At 35.7% G+C, this 17,817-nt stretch overlaps 1 protein-coding gene across 1 annotated transcript; it reads left to right on the forward strand.

Annotated features, from left to right (window-relative positions):
- The first annotated feature begins 681 nt into the window (after positions 1-681).
- LOC125059866 (facilitated trehalose transporter Tret1-like) lies at positions 682-13,954 on the forward strand. Its single transcript, XM_047664507.1, has 10 exons — positions 682-808; positions 4,639-4,871; positions 5,898-6,051; positions 7,239-7,408; positions 8,323-8,443; positions 9,347-9,433; positions 10,423-10,481; positions 11,027-11,185; positions 12,757-12,939; positions 13,711-13,954. The coding sequence occupies exons 1-10, from the start codon at positions 772-774 to the stop codon at positions 13,939-13,941; spliced, it is 1,434 nt and encodes a 477-aa protein (XP_047520463.1). The 5' UTR covers positions 682-771; the 3' UTR covers positions 13,942-13,954.
- The last annotated feature ends 3,863 nt before the right edge of the window (positions 13,955-17,817 follow it).

The following is a 17,817-nucleotide window of genomic DNA, read 5'->3' on the forward strand; positions in this document are numbered from 1 at the left end:
TGAGGATATTACTTTATTATTTTATTTAAATTTTGAAAAGCACGTCTTGTAATGGGATAAATGCAAGAATAAGATATTTAATACTTTTTTAATGCATTTTGAATTATTTTTTTATGGAATTTATAGTGTTGTTGATTGGAAAGTTATCTCAATAATCTAGATTCGAGTTCTACAAATTTTCAGTTCTAAGCTAGCAATTAAGCTAAATAACATAGAAATTTATGTCATGTATATTTTTATGGCGACTCTCATCTCATCGTAGGTCCGAACCCCGGCTGTGCACCACATGAGCTTTATTTCTTTGTGCGCCGTTAACATTCGCTGGAACGGTGAAGGAAAACATCGTGAGGAAACCGGCTTGCCTTAGACCCAAAATGTCGACGTGTGTCAGACACAGGAGGCTGATCACCTGCCTATTGGCAAATGATCATGGAACAGATACATAAATCTGAGGTCCAGACCTAAAAACCGATTGTAGCGCCACAGATTTATTTTTTATTTTATGAGGAATTTTAAGCTTTCTGGTTTGTGTACTTTTCATTTAAAAATTAATTTGTAATATTAATATATCATAAAAAAATATGTGATTGTTAACCTTCAAAATAACGTTGAGTTTATTTAGTATTTGCTACTGTTATGTGCAGAGTTTTATCATTATATAAATATTACATCTTGATGAATGTATAAATTAGATTTAAGACATATAGTAGTTGACTAAGGACAGTGGTGTTTCTAAGTAACAAAATTATTTAGTGAAATCAAGGAATTAAAATGGGAAAACTACAACAGTGTTATACAACCTTAGCGTGTATGTATTTATTTCGTATACAACAGCTTACATAAATATTTATTAAAAAACAATCATACTGAAGAGGCATAGATGGAATACATATGTATATACAAAAGGGTTCATTTAAAAAGGAAAAAATCAATAAAAAATATTAAATTATGAAATTAATACCTACTTTTGAGCAGTGTTGGCCTAGTGGCTTCAGCGTGCGACTCTCATACCTGAGGTCGTATGTTCGATCCCCGGCTGTGCACCAATGGACTTTCTTTCTATGTGCGCATTTAACATTTGCTCGAACGGTGAAGGAAAACATCGTGAGGAAACCGACATGTCTTAGACCCAAAAAGTCGACAGCGTGTGTTAGGCACTGGAGGCTGATCACCTACACGCCTCTTAGATTTAAAAAATGATCATAAAAGAGATTCAGAAATCTGAGGCCAAGGCCTAAAAAGGTTGTAGCGCCACTGATTTATTTATATTTTATCAGATAGATTATAGTTTCTTAGTCTTTAGTCTAGAAAGACAGTCTGCATTTCGTGTAACACTTAAACAAACTATTTATTTATATTTCCAACCCGGTGAGTAAATACCTTTCAGGATATTACTTTATTATTTTATTTAAATTTTGAAAAGCACGTCTTGTAATGGGATAAATGCAAGAATAAAATATATAATACTCTTTGAATTATTTTTTTATGGAAATTATTGTGTTGTTGATTGGAAAGTTATCTCAATAAACTAGATTCGAGTTCTAAAAATTTTCAGTTCTATCAAATATAACTATTGATGCGGTGATGGCCTAGTGGTTTCAGCGTGCGACTCTCATCCCTGAGGTCGTAAGTTCGATCCCCGGCTGTGCCAATGATCTTTTTATGTACGTGTCTAACTCAAGGGTTGATAAGTATATGTCTTTAAAATCAAATGTTCAATCTGAGGCCATGACCCTTATACGGTTGTAGCGTCACTGGACTATTATTGTTATCAATTATTGACTCTTACCATGGAGAGTGTTCAGAGGAGTTGTTCGGATTAATACCTGCAGCTGATTTTCATCATCGGACGTCGAGGCAGAATACGAAATTCCACCCGTATCACCTCGACGTCCGCCGTTCCACAACTGAGCGTTTTTCAAGGCAGTTTTTGCCGCGCACCACCACTTTGTGGAATCAGCTGCCCATTAAAGTATTTCCGAACCAATTCGACTTAGGGTCCTTCAAGAAAAGAGCGTACCAATTCTTAAAAGGCCGGCAACGCACTCGCGAGCCCTCTGGCATTGAGAGTGTCCATGGGCGGCGGTATCACTTAACATCAGCTGAGCCTCCTGCCCGTTTGCCCCCCGTTCTATTTAAAAAACATAATTACATATTTATTAATGACATACAATTAGGGAGTTACAGAAATCAGTATTGATTTAATTTCAGTTTTAATAATATTTAATAAATAAATCAGTAACGCTACAACCTTCTTAGTTCTGGGCTTCAGATTTCTGTATCTGTTTCATAATCATTTGCCAATCTAATAGGCAAGTGGGTGATCAGTCACCTGTAGCTGACACACGCCGTCGACATTTTGGATAAGACAAGCCGGTTTTCTCACGATCTTTTCCTCGACGGTTCGAGAAGAATGTTATGCGCATGCGTTCAGTAATAATTAGAGAATACAAAATTCAAATTTGGAATTTAAATTAAATAATAGTTTAAAAAAACTAAAAAACACGCTTTTAAAGCACATCAAACTAAAAAGTTAAAAATAATTCCTAATTTAGGCTGAAAATGGTAATGATCAAAAAATACTGGTATTATTGTGAAAAAGCGTGTTTTTTAGTTTTTTTTTAAACTATTATTTGTTTTTTATTTTTTTTTCGGATTATTGCATTGTCATCGATCTTTGACAGGTGCGCAAAATTTGAATAAAATCTGTCCGTTTAAAGTGGGTCAAAATCGAGTCCGAAGGAGTCGGTTACATACATACATACATACATACATACAGGTGAAGCTAATATAAAGCGTGTAAAATAGGTAAAGCCTCCACATTGTTTGATTTATTAGGTGCAATGACACCAGGATTAGAGAATTTTCATCAGACTCAAAGGGATCAATATTCATACATTGTTATCATTAGGTAAATTTACAATGTGAACAATACGAGCTAACATTATTATCATAATATTATGCCAAAATAAATACTATTGTGTAACGAAAATAGCTTTATCAATTTTTTCTCGGATCTTGAAGCTTATATGTTTTACATATTATTTTATCAAAGGACAGTAATCTGTCCTAGCTAATGCTTAATAATAGACTACAAAGTACATACAATAATTTAAAAAGGATTTGAAATACGGGAGTCGCACGGAGTCTTGACTGGAAATTTGAACTTGAAGTAGTTTATATATTTACAGATACAGTAGTTTTTTATTTTCTATCTACTTTATGGCCATGGGGAAAATTCTTCTGTGGGCGTCCCCTATACTGGTAAGAACGACCAGAGACTATAGAGTTTGGGTAGTGGTTACTTGGACAGGTAACAGGTATAATTGTACCATATATCCAGTCCACTTCCATTTCAGTTTTCATATTTTTTGTAACACGGCACTACCGTTTGTTTTTTTTTTCTTATTTTTGAAGTTGTCCATCGATTCCGTAGTCTTTCTTATATTAAGCATGCTTCTTTCCACGCTGCGTTGACAAACTACTAGTTTTTGGCTGTTTGTGCCCATCGCAGGCCAAGTTTAACATCCATATTATATATATGTTTACTATACTATGGAACATAAGATACATGTATCACTTATTCCACGTCATTAAATTTGAATTTGTTAAGTATGACATGGATGTGTTATATAATTTGCTTTTCATTGCCATATGAATTGTTTCAGTTTGTTAAGTTACTGGATTTTTAATAATACACCACTTATTATAGCATAGATCACTTATAAGCAAGATTTTGGGAAAAAAATTCCCTAAATCAATTATATTGAGGTCCTAAATATTGTTACGAAGACGGGTCGACTGCAATGTTTTTAGATTTTTCCACTACTTAGTGAACTTTTCAGCTGGCTGAGATGTGATTTCTGACCGTTTCAGGGGAGGGTCAATCACATATTAGAAAATCGTAATTTACAGAATGTTACCCTACTTTTCAGGAGGCTGAAACATTTTTTCAGGCCGTTTTAGAACAAGTGTAGTCAAGTGGTAAACCTACCACCTTTTACATTTATGACGTTTCTATCCGATCCCCTAGCTCGTAAAAATATACGTCGACTCTCGATAATTTGAAACTCAGGGGACCAGAGGTAAATTTCAAATTATCAAGAGTTCAAAATAACAAGTGTTTGAATAACCACGGGGCGACTGAAGGAAATAAGAATTTGATCAACATTTGTTACTTATTATTTCTATATTCTTATTATGTATTAACAATTATTCACAAATTTTTATTTCGAAAAGAAGTAGTGTAATCGTTTTTTGAGTGAGCGACTTCAGTTTATCATTGTCCAAAGAATTTTCGATAGTGGTGAGAGCTGCAATTCAAAGTAATCGTCACTTGTGTCGGTTCCAAGGGCGTAGAAGCGTAGAACAATTGACAAGTCCGTGCATGATAAACGCTTCAAATTATAGAGAGTAGGGAAGACCGGATTTAAAATTATCGCATGTTGGCGAGCAAGATAATACTTTTTCAACTTCAAATTACCGAAGGGACCAATTATCATTGATTTTATTCAATTTATCGAGTATTTTTCAAGGGACCGGAAAAAAAATCAAATTATCGAGAGATTCAAATTAACGAGTGTCAAATTATCGAGAGTCGACTGTATATAAATCTGTAAATCTGTTAATCTGTTACAGGTGTCTTCGGTTCGTTAATATCAGCTTCATTATCAGTATGGCCATCGTACACTCTCGCGGAATTCACCTCAAACAGCACGACAGTTCTGTCAGCGCCTATGTCTACCTTTGAAGCCTCTCTCTTGGGCAGTCTGCCCGCCCTAGGAGCTATGGTAGGAACGATGATGGCTGGCATGATCATTGACGGACTTGGAAGAAAGAATGGTGGACTTGTTATTGCTATGCCGTATTTGGTAAGTTCTGTTAAAATATGAGAAAGAAATACATTTATTAGCACACAAATAGTGTATCACAAGTTACGAAACCTATATTCTTCAGGCTTACTCTTCACTTTTGAAGGGCGTGTTAGTGGTGCCGCAAAACTTCCTCCACTCTCTCCTGTCTGTAGCCTTTGCTTCTGGGTGGTGGTAAGACCTGTAAGAGCCTTTACTTGAACGGTACAGCGAATCTGCTTGGAGGTCTGGTGTCCTCTGCAAGTCACGATGAGTTTTTTGGATTGAAGTTTTCTGGATCTCTGCGTGTAATATGTCCAAAAAAACTCAAGATGCGTTGGTTGCAAAGTGTCGAAAGACGAGTTTTGAAGTAAAAACTTCTTTAGAATCCTTGTGATTTGAAAGTTGACGAAATGAAAAAACGACAGACAAAACAGACAGACACATAAATTCATAAGATTTAACGTGGGAGAAAATGAGATACGAAGCATTTCACAGTGTTTAAACTTATGAATTTGTGTCTGTCTCTTTTTACTGTCGCTTTTTCGTTTCATGAACTTTCAAACTTTAATTATTTTAGTTTTTATCAAAAAGTAAAGATTGATAGTAAACTTGACCTCGAAACATAGCGGTCCGAAGTTGGACGCAAGAAGCACTAAATAGATTGTGATATCCATTGATGATGATGAATTGACTAAAAATGGTAAATTAAATAGACTCAGAAATGTGTAGGTTGTTAAATAATTGGTATCACACAGATATCTTTAACTGATAATCATACCTTTGACCACCTATGTTGAATACCTAACATAAAACCAGTGGCATTAAAACTAACAATTTCGTTAGAGGACAGATTTCAACCATCCATTTCGACCGGGGGCAAAAAAACGTACCAGTTCTTAAAAGGCCGTCAACGCGAGCCTTCTGGCATTGTGAGTGCGGCCGTATCACTAACCATCAGATGAGTCTCCTGCCCAATTCTCCGCTGTTAAATTAAAAAATCTATTTCTAAAACACAAACATTTTAATACAATTTTTACCTTTCAGCTCTCCTGGATTGTAATAGATTTGACGTCATCTTCCCTGGTGGTACTGATCTGCCGGTTCGCCGCGGGCATCTCTACCGGTGCTACATCAGTCCATGCTCCAATTTTCATATCTGAAGTCGCCGAGGAGTCTATTAGAGGGATGTTAAGCTCAGGTAGAGAAATAGATCGAACAAAAAATGTTTTATGTTTTGATTTTGTATCCGTGAACCGACGTTGGATAGTCAAATAGCTTGGTTTAGTTGCATGGTGTTGCTTAAACCTTAAAAGAAGATCCTTAACTAGCTTAACCACTGTTTCCCTGATCCAAAGGCCCCAGAGGTCAAAATGTAGTATTATTCTGGGTTAACGCAGAATCTTGGAGGTTATAAAAGGCCGGCAACGCACTCACGAGTCCTCTGGCATTGGGATTCATGGGCGGTGGAAACACATCACGCGAGACACCTGCCCGTTTGCCCAGTTATATTAAAAAATGTTACTACAGAACGAAATATTAGCACAAAATCAAATTTCAATTCGATGCCACAGAAACACCTGACAGTATGTTATCATGTGTAAGATACAAGGAAGGAATAAGATATCAAGTAGCCACATCTTCCTTGCCTCTTTATCTTTCAGTGTAACACAATTGTTTAGCTTATAAGCTTATCAAATCACAAACGACACTTATAATTAATAATAAAGACTGTATATGTTAACGTAAAATTGTAAAAACCGTTAGATTGTAATCTATCTCGCGAGATTATAAACTGTCGAAACATTGTGAACCTCAGCCTACTGCTTACAATTTAACGTATTATTATTCGGTAGATTGTAATCTATCGAAGTGAAACCGTCAAATTGTGAAACGGCCATTTTCTACTTTTCTATTGGTTATAAGAGATGTGACATTCTCGTTTTCTATTGGTTATAAGTGATGTGACAATCTGTATAAATTAATCGAATCGATTATTTCCACATTTGTTAATTTTAAAGTTGAACCTAATTTAAGCATGACTTGTCAAATGTACAGACATTACATTAACTTCATGTTTCAATTAGTGTAGGGTTCCGAAAATTTTTAAATTATTCAAAAATAAAAAATGGCCGTTTCACAATTTGACGCTTTCACTTCGATAGATTACAATCTAACGAATAATAATACGTTAAATTGTAAGCAGTACGCTGAGGTTCACAATCTTTCGACAGTTTATAATCTCGCGAGATAGATTACAATCTAACGGTTTTTACAATTTTACGTTAACATATATATCGAATAGCCTGGATGATTCATTTTTGATCTGAGAGTCACACTCAGAAGCCACTAGGCCAACACTGCTCCAATACTCTATTTTTTTTCCAGGTCCAATTGCAGCTTATTGCATCGGTGCCATGTTTTCGTATGTAATGGGCTGGACATTGACGTATCAGTACATAAACTGGTGTAATATGGCGTTATGTATTACGTATATTATTCTTTTGACTTCTGTAAGGGAGAGTCCTGTGTATCTGATGAGGAAGAATAGAGAAGAGGTTAGTTCTTTATTTAGCAGGAGAGTTTATTATATATTTATTACACATTTAAACACACATTTTTGTGTAAACCAATGTTAGGATGTGAATTTTGATCGCTGATAAAACACTAAAAACTGATTCAATAATTTTTCTACTACATTATTGGTGACACCAAGAAAGGTTTACCAAGTACAATGATAATCAAAAGAAGAAAAGCGTTAGCACTTGCAAGTAAGCAATATCAATTTAAACACACACGTCTAGGATTCAAACAAAGTTTCGTTCGCTTAAAAAAATATTTAATTGTTTTTCTACTATATTAGTCCTGATCCGAAGAAAAGTCTGCCAAGTATTTATATTCAAAAGAAAACAGCATAATTTGTCAGCAAGCAGCTATTTTGTAAGTTTAGTGTCAATAACATTTTATTTCATGACCTTAATTATCGATTAATAACCGAATTCTAGGTTTCGTGTTTTAAAGCCTTCTCATCCTAAATGTTGTATAATATTGTAAAAAACTCTGGTACGAAACATTTTGGAATATGGCGCTCTAGTCTGATCTATCTACAGAACTCACATTAGCAGGAGTTCAAAGGAAATTTTTATCAACTTTGTGTGGCCGTCTTTTACTTAAAAGATTCGCTTTAAACCTACGAATCTTGATTTAAAAGATTTGACCTTGTTTCATCTGAATTGTGCCTAGTGTATCAACACACACAACATACACAATGTATAAGATAATGCATACGGAATTGGTTGCTAAAATCCCTATCCACTGCAGGGAAAGGGGGTATTTGATTCTAGCCATCCGTGTGGCTAGAATCAAATACCCCCTTTCTCCCGTTTAATAGTCATGTTAACAGATGTAATAATTTTGATAAATTTGGTGGCGCCATCTATCCGCCAATTGCTAATATGTATTAAATCATCAGGATGCCCGTCAAGCCATAGCTCACTACAGAGGAGGCTCTGCTGATTCAAAGGCTGTGATGGAGGAGCTTTCTCTGCTTAAGCAGCGAGTGCAGCCAGCCCGCGAGATGTTACCTATTAATGGTGCGTAAAAATTAATATTTTACCTACATACTACATACTCGGCGTCAAAAATTCGCACCTTTCCTAAAATTCGTGTCAAGCGATAATAACTTCTAAGATCCTTCCTGTACCCTTTTTAAAATCTCAATTAATAAGCTTTCAAAAAACTAATCATTTCTTTACGGAAAATCAAATACCACAAATCGCCAGAGCACTTTGATTAAAAAGTGGCGATGTACGCGTTTGGAGGCTCACTAATTGTACCACCATGGACACGTATAAAAGAGGGGGGGGGGGGGGTAAAAGTCAATTAGGGGTCATTCGCTATCCAGACGACACAAAGGTCACACCTGAAGAGCTCCGACAAGAAAAACCCAGTGAAAGTGGATACCACAGCAGAAGAAGCAGCTTCAGAGGTGGCCCTACTGCAAACTGGCGTAGTCCGGTTGAAGTTTCTCGGCAACCGAACATCGGCCGATTGCGAGTGCAACGGGTATGCCGACGGTTCCAAGAGACTGGAGGTTACTTAAGAAGACATGGATCCGGGAGACGTCGCTGTACTACGTGTGTCTGTGTTTTTGCGGAACCGCTTCTTCAACCCTGTGGAGCTGCAGCACCGGCTTCGAGCTACTCGAAGGACAGCAGTCAGCGTCTCCACTATAAGAAGAAGGCTGCGAGAGAAGACACAGCGGTCTTACTGCTAAAAGTAGTTTCTTCTAGCAACCCGAACATAACTTAAAACCGAGCTTTAAACTACTCAGTGTACAAATAAACACATAGGCTATATACACATACACAAATTACCTATATAGTAATAATTTGAAAAATAGAAAAGTAGCTCTGAAAATGTCGCATAAAATTACATGAAAAAGTGTGTCTAGTTTTTTTATAATTAAAATTATTCGGAATAACTTTGGTTTTCAGACACTGAAGTGGAAAAAGCTGAGAAGGAAATGTTAACCGACCAAGATATAGATGGGAAGAAGAAAATGCCATCATACAAAATGTTGAGTAAGTATTTATAACAACTATCAAAATAAAAATTATAGAAAAATATCTTTTCTAAAGTACTGCGCGTATCATCATAAAGGGAAACATAATATTTGATATTAACCAATAAATGAGGCGCCACTTTTCACAGTTATTAATTCCTACATTAATTACTGTAAAAAGTGTCTGTATTCACTTATGAAGTTGAATACAAAAAGTAATTCCAAAAAAATATTTTAAAAATCCAAATTCTTGTCATATAAAACAACCAATTCAATTTAATAGAACAAATATACGTAGTCAGAGATTGAAGAACAGGCCTTTAAATCTCCAGTCTACTGAGTACTTAATGTAATTAGAAATACAGTGTCAACTCTTTATAACGTCTTTCGTTATAATGTAACACTCTCTATAACGTAAACAAGAGTTAAATGTATTTAGTGTAACCCAATACCCCCTAAGAGAACCCTTGCTTTAGCAGAATCTTTCTATAACGAATACAATGCTCGGTCCCATGCAATATGTTATAAAGAGATTACACTGTATTAATGATAAAAACTTTATTCATGACAGAAATATGGTTGTGACAAAATTGATCTAACGCTAGGAAGCACTTGTGTTGTAATAATAATAATTTATTTGCAAGAATATGTTTAAGAACAAAAATTAAAGTTACATGACCTGCCAATTTGTCTTAAAAGGTAGAAAAGAAGTTATTTGATTCATATTATAGTCAATACTTATACTGTTTTATCACTACATCATCACATTATTAAAGTATATTATTACTTTATCAAACAACTCAAATAATCATAAATAGGACAATACATTTTTTCCAAAAATTTGTATATTAAGTCGATTTCTAAAAACTCTAGTAAGAAGATTTTTGAATGTTTTTAGTAAATTATTATAAACCTTGATTGCATTGCATTTCCGTGGTATATGGTATATGTTTAAAACAACAAGAAAAAGTCGTAAATGGAACTCTGTTTTATAAAACTTGTTTCCAGTGGTATCACCATCATCGCGGCGCGCGTTCATCGTAGTTGGTGCTGTAATATCCACACAGGTACTGTACGATTCAAGGATGTCCATTTTGCTCACACAGGTTCTCTTATAAGCGCAGGCTAGACGTAGGTCGTAGGTTCGATCCCCGGCTGTGCACCAATGGACTTTCTTTCTATGTGCGCATTTAACATTCGCTCGAACGGTGAAGGAAAACATCGTGAGGAATCCGGCTTGCCTTACACTCAAAAAGTCGACGCCGTGTGTCAGGAGGCTGATCACCTACTTGCCTATTAGATTGACAAATGACCATGAAATAGGTACAGAAATCTGAGGCCCAGATGCCAGATGTCATTGGTTTATTTTACTTTTGTATATGAGTGATATCGAGTGAAAATAACATCCTGTGTTACAGCATCCTCTTAATCCAAAACAGATATATTAATTATTAGGTATCTATCTCTTTCATTTCAATTGCGATAAATAGAGACGTCATTAACAATATAATAAGTGTCAAAGAATGTTGTTTGCAAGTTTCTTAATCGATAAGTTCAAAGTAGGAATTACTGTTAATTGTAATGATTTTATTCTTACTTCACTCTTTTCTAGGTTATGATGGGTATGGTCCCAGTCCAGGTGTATGCAAAAGATATCTTTACCCAAGCAGCTCCCAGCCTTTCGTCTCACCTCTGTTCTGTCCTCTTTGCGCTTGTCCTGATGGGAGGAAGTATGTCCAGTGCGTTATTCTCCGATAAATTGGGGAGAAAGGTATGGATTTTTATTAGTAACGCGTTAGATATAATTATGTAATGAGACGATGAGAGCTTAGAGAAACTAATCGTGGTTGGTGACAAAGAAGGTAAATGTGGCCTGTCACCAACCATATGGACCGATCAAGTGAAAGACTCATCGTTCTCAAAACTGTACACTGTGAGAGAGGCGTTGGACTGAAACCGGTAATTACAGCCGGTTAAACAGAAATTAGATTATCCGATCCAGATGTTTCCTTGCTGACAATGAGCTACCGACTGAAGAGAGAGATAAAGCTTTGCTATGTTGATAAGTTTCTGGACCAATTTTGAAAAGAGAGCATTCTTCTTTCATTAACAGAAATTTTAAAATAAATTTTTGAGCGTAAATGTTTTGATTGTAATGTTCTCTTTCACACAAAAACTGCCCTGCGATTCTGTAACTCACTTCACGAACTCACACAGCGGTTTTCGCATCGGCGGTCGCTCTCAAATCAGTCGTGAAGCAGTCATTTTATGATTTGGCATTCTGATAAACAATAAACTACAAGCTCCCGCCTTTTCAGAAGCCAAATCATAAAATGACTGCTTCACGACTGATTTGAGAGCGACCGCCGATGCGAAAACCGCTGTGTGAGTTCGTGAAGTGAGTTACAGAATCGCAGGGCTGATCTAATTTTAGATATAACCAGAATTTTAAAATAGCTGTTGATGTAAATTGCTTTTCTGACTGTTGAATATTAATGCTCCAAGATCCCACTGCTCCATTCTGCAACTGTTAAATGAATGATGTATTAAACAATGCATTAGCAACACACATAATTCATATGGTTTCCATGAATTATTATAATATAGTTCTCTAATCTCTAATCCCCACATTAGGGAGTCACTGTGTTGTGGGTAACTAAATAACAATTATTCCGTGGTACATGTTTAAAATATCTTTTTTGAGAAAAAGTAGGTAAGACATTCAGTATGCGTGAAGTATATGAATGGGTGTGTGTCTGTAGCTGAGAGTTGCTATAAGCGTGCGCTGTGTGTATGTTAGTTTTTGGAACCTCAGAGTCATGCCAAGATACGTAGGACTGCTTCTGTAGATTTGAGATTTTAAATAAAACTATAATTTTGAAAAATAATTAACGTGAGCTGGCATGCATTTTTTAAAATTATTTACATAATTTCCTTACGACTTAGACTTCCTCCAAGATAACAGCGTACCAAGTCTTAAAAGGCCGGCAACGCACTTGCCAACCTTCTGGCAATGTGAGTATCCATGGGCGGTATCACTTAACATCAGCTGGGCCTCATGCCCGTTTCTCACCTATAACATAAAGAATAACGTGTAATTTATTTAAAAGATATATATTTGTATTTTATTATATATTATTATTGCAAATTAATTATACGATGATTATTTGCAGGTGAGCGGCGAATTTTTTATAGGCAACCTATCGTTTATGCAAACTCCCTCAATATTTATTTAAAATGAATTAATAGAGCAGAGATGCCGAATCGAATATCAGCATTTAATCCGGGGAATGAGCTAACACAGCCTTTGAACTAATATAATTTTTGGTGTATGTGTTTCAGCCCCTACTTTTAGCATCAGCCATCACAGTGGGAATCTGCCTGGTGGCAATGGGCTTCTTCATGCAGACCAACATAGCACCACCTGCTGTATCAGCGATTCTCATTTTGTTCTACTGTTTTGCTTTCATGCTCGGAGCAGGCACGGTACCTTACATATTGTTGGCTGAAGGTTTCGTAGCAGAGGTAATTTTTTAAAATTAATATTAGGTAGAGAGAGAATGATATTTTTATATAGAACAGAGACCTCTGCAGCAACATAGTGAAATGTGTCACTTACTGCAACAAGAGTGAAGCGGAGGCGAGAAGACGGGCCTATGAATATAGAATAGGCATAGTAATATATATAAATTAGGAAATTTCTTAATATATATATGGGGATCACAATGTATGGAAGGTTGCGTAGTTAAGATATCATAAATTTTCAAATTTTGCCAAAATAAACTAATGCAGTTAATATGTACAGTGTAAAGTCTTTATAACGAATTTCAAAGGACCGAGCATGTTTTTTCGTTATACGGCAGGAAGGAAAAAAAAAAATTTAACTTATTACAATAATGATATGTATAATAGATAGGTGACGATGGTGCGTTTAGTAACTGAGACCAAAATTTCCCACAGGCAATGTAATCTAGGAATAATGGCACACGTGCTAATACAATTAACAATAACAAAGGTGAGAAGGCTGTTTATGATCTCAGGTGCCTTTCTTAGAAATTTCGGCACCGCCAAATGTTAGTTTTGTAAGCTGATTATAAAAACAATTACACTTTAGTATGTTGTTGATGTCTAAATATGAAAATATTTCTTCGTAAAAGAGAACGGATGTTGTCGTTATAAAGAATGAATTAATGTATGGGTTTTGTGTTAAACCAAATAAATTTCACACATTTTTACGTTTTAGAGAGTTTTTCGTAACGAATATAATATTTAAAATAATTATTATATTAATTTCAGGTGCAAAGCTTAGCTTCAATGATACTAATGGAGTGGGTATGGCTGCTCAACTTTTTGATACTGGCAATATTCCCGTACATGGTGCAATTCTTTGGCGTGCACGGATCTTTCTATTGCTTTGCCGTGTTCGCTGTGGTGGACGTACTGATTGCTGTTTTCATGGTACCAGAGACAAAGGGACTGACGAAGGAGCAGATACAGCTAGCGTTTTTGGAGAGGCGGAAAAAATAAAATATATTAACACAATTTTTTTTTTTTTAAATTGTTACAAATTGTACCTATGTAATACCGTACAATGGCGGCTCCAAGTTTGCGACAGTAACGCAACGGATCTTGAGAGAATTACTTTTGTCTAGTGAATGTTTATTCTTTTTTTAAGAACAGCCTTGCGATTCTGTACATTCAATAAAATTCAATAATTATGTGATAAACAATAAACTACAAGCTCCCACCTTTTCAGAATGCCAAATCATAAAATGACTGCTTCACGACTGATTTGAGAGCGACCGCCGATGCGAAAACCGCTGTGTGAGTTCGAATAGTGAGTTACAGAATCGCAGGGCAGGGGGCAAACGGGTAGGAGGCTCACCTGATGTTAAGTGATATCACCGCCCATAGACACTCTTAATGCCACTCGCGAGTGCATTGCCGTTTCATTTTTACGGATGAAGCAACCCTAATCCGTGAAGGTCGTGCGTTTGAATCACAGCTGTGCAATGGAGTTGTCAAAAATAAAAACCGGCATGTCTTAAATACAAAAATTGACGACATGTCTCTGACAGAAGGCAGATTGTCTATAAAATGGTGGAACGCTTTCAATCTGAGACCGATACAAGACCGGACAAGGGCTGTAGCGCCACTGGTATATTACATGGAAATGAGGGTTTATTACGTCATTAAAGTTCTAAGAGAAAATCTGTTGAAAAATGTCTTATAATGTTTTATAAATCAAAACATTTCATCTAGTATAATAATCAAATCGTCACTGTATAATGATAACCTCGTAATATGTCAAAAAACCATTTATTTTTTATTCTTAGACTCTTGTGTCATTTAACTGGTATATAAGGACTTATTTATGTTATTAATAATTAAGTCCTTTTTACCATCTAAAACTATGGACTAAAAACACATTATAATATTATAACGAACATTGATGAAATGAAACATTTTTTCGTTTCCTGTAATGTTTGGTTCTCTGGACATACGAGGTTATCATTCTACAGCGACGATATTACAAAGAGTTTGGTTTGCTGCAATTGAAGTGTGTGAAATTTTTTCGTGTTAGACATTGAGAAAAAGGAGATTATTCGATAGCCATGGAGAGATTCGGCTAAGATCTAATTGAGCTGAGAGTTTGTTCTCAAGAGTGTGAGTCAAAGAATATTGCTATATCATATGAATTTCTATAAAGTAATCAATCAGTCTCAAATAGGTTTGTCGCAGATTTTGCTAATATTTTCTGCAGGCGTTATGGTTTAATATGCGTCTAAGCCTCAGTAGAACCCCTTGTATGTATTACTTGAATGAAGTTAGTATCGTTGTTGCCATGGTTACGATGTGATGATACAAAAATAATGGTAACCATAGTAACAAATGATCTTGTGATAGGACCCATTGCGTTCACATGTATAGAAAAAACAGTGCCTGCCAAGATTTTTGCAGCAATGTTTTTTTGATTGCTGCTTCTAAGAATATAGAGTTAGAATGAATTGAAAAATATTTCTTTCAAAAAGCTGAGTTTTATCATCAGACGTCGAGGCAGAATACGAAATTCAACCCGTATTACCTCCGTCGTTTTAAGACAGTTTCTGCCGCGCATCACCACTATAAGGAATCTGCACCGTCACCTATATTACGTCATCGTGTGTTAGGTTTATTTTCGTTACGGAATTTCTTGATTCGGTCGCCGCGTTCAAAACTCGCGATCTATGCAATGGCTTAGTAAAACTTAAAATAATTAAAACTAATAAAATGTTAAAACGTGTTTGTGTTCTCAACAAACTGTTGAGTAGGAAATAAATCTTACAAACGATTTTTATGTTTGCGCTGACACAAATCGTTCCGAATTCTTGTGCACACAATGCAAGCCTTTCACCTTAAACATCACAAATACACGCAAAATCATATAAGCTTTTGTTAACAGTAAATCTGTGAGGTTATAAAATATTTAACCTAAATAAGCAACACTCGGGTTTTACTTAACAGCTGGGCCGAAAAATTCGTAGGCTATCATAGAAAAAACCTTTTTTTTATAGTTTCCATAGACATAACATTTATTACTAACAAAACACACACAGAGAAACACACAAAATAACAATAATCAAAAAAATATAAAAAAGAAAGAAATATATATTTTTTTTACTGAAAAAAGCTTATTTATTACGAGCGATAAGTACACTGGTTGGATCTAGACTAGCGAACACGAAAACATTACAAACAAGGCAAACGGTTATAACTACCAACAATATGACGTCACTACAATATTATCAAGCCTTTTTCCCGAAGGAGTAGGCAGAGACCGTGGACCTCCAGTTCCTACGGTCCTGACATACCTCTCTTGCTTAATCCACTCATGACATTCACCATGCATGCTCGTCTGTTATGGTTATTTACCTTGTCCCTTCAGCCCTGCGATTCTGTAACTCACTTTTCGAACTCACACAGTGGTTTTCGCATCGGCGGTCGCTCTCAAATCAGTCGTGAAGCAGTCATTTTATAATTTGGCATTCTAATAAACAATAAACTACAAGCTCCCTCCTTTTCAGAATTACAGAATCGCAGGGCTGGAATTGGTTCTTGTGTGTACTACAAGGCCTATCCAACCGATTTAACAAATGTATTTACTCCCATATCCAATTCCTTGTTGAAGTTATACTTCTTTTGGCGCGTTAGAGGAAAATGATGAGAGTAAATTTTTACGATGCGCGCGCACACCGTCACAAAACACCGACACCCTGAAGTTAGCATAGTCAACATTTTAAAATAAAAAATGTCCATTTCTTTAATTATGTAGATTTTTTTGTGATATTTAAATAAATTTGTGAGATAATGCGTTATAATAAAACATTCAATGCATTAAATACCTTTTTTCCACACACACGTTTCATGTACTAAATGTTTGTGTACTAAACTTAGTAATTTGCAGAGCGGTATGTTTATTGTTTAAGTTAGAGAACACAGATTAGTTAACCGCAAGCTGATCGCAGCTGTTTGAACTATTCAGTTAAACTTGTTGACGGTTCAGCTAAATTCGATTAAACTTAACCAAACTAATTGTGTGAGGTTCAACATAGAGCCTTCACAGACAACCTGCGGTTTTAATTCATTTTTGATTATTTCATTTGAAATACAATAATTACTTAAATAATCTCAAAATTAAAATGTCGTTCGCATTTATTATGATTATGTATTTTATCGTTTATTAAAACCTAAACATAATAATGAAATATACAGTATATACAATTTTCTTAATGTCAGCTAGAGCACAGGTCAGCAGTGTTGGCCTAGTGGCTTCAGCGTGCCTCTCTCATCCCTGAGGACGTAGGTTCGATCCCCGGCTGTGCCCCAATGGACTTGTTTCTATGTGCGCATTTAACATTCGCTCGAACCGTATAAATTAAAGTATAAAATCGTGTGGAAACCGGCTTGCATTAGACTCAAAATGTTGACGGCGTGTCAGGCACAGAAGGCTGACCTACTTGCCTATTAGATTACCAATGGATCATGAAACAGATACAGCAATCTGAGGCCCAGACCTAAAAAGGTTGTAGCGACATTGATTTATTTATTTTTTTAAAGTTTTAAACAGCAGAAGCGGTCTATCGTGGAACATTATAGACCATTCTAATCCGGCAGAAACTTTAAATATCCGCAAATAATTAGATTAGATTCACATCACAGACACAATTAAACTACGCGACTCCCGCGCATGACTCGGTTAACGAGTGATCAGAAAGTTCGTTATGCGACTTTCATTGCTCGGGCGCATCTAATGATGTTCGTTTATGGTCTCACTCTCTCCAAACACACGAAAAAGGCAATTAGTGTATAATCAATGTTATTTGTATGTTGCCAGGAACTTTCGTTATTATATAAAATAATAAA

Source organism: Pieris napi, chromosome 20 (genome assembly GCF_905475465.1).
Source record: "Pieris napi chromosome 20, ilPieNapi1.2, whole genome shotgun sequence".
In the NCBI taxonomy this organism is placed as follows: Eukaryota; Metazoa; Arthropoda; class Insecta; order Lepidoptera; family Pieridae; genus Pieris; species Pieris napi.

Excerpts from the sequence above, each read along its gene's own strand:
- LOC125059866 (XM_047664507.1), top strand. The coding sequence starts at position 772 with ATGGGAAAACTACAACAGTGTTATACAACCTTAGCGT. Across the intron at positions 809-4,638 it reads GTGTTATACAACCTTAGCGT|GTGTCTTCGGTTCGTTAATA; the intron begins GTATGTATTTAT and ends AATCTGTTACAG. Across the intron at positions 9,434-10,422 it reads GCCATCATACAAAATGTTGA|TGGTATCACCATCATCGCGG; the intron begins GTAAGTATTTAT and ends ACTTGTTTCCAG.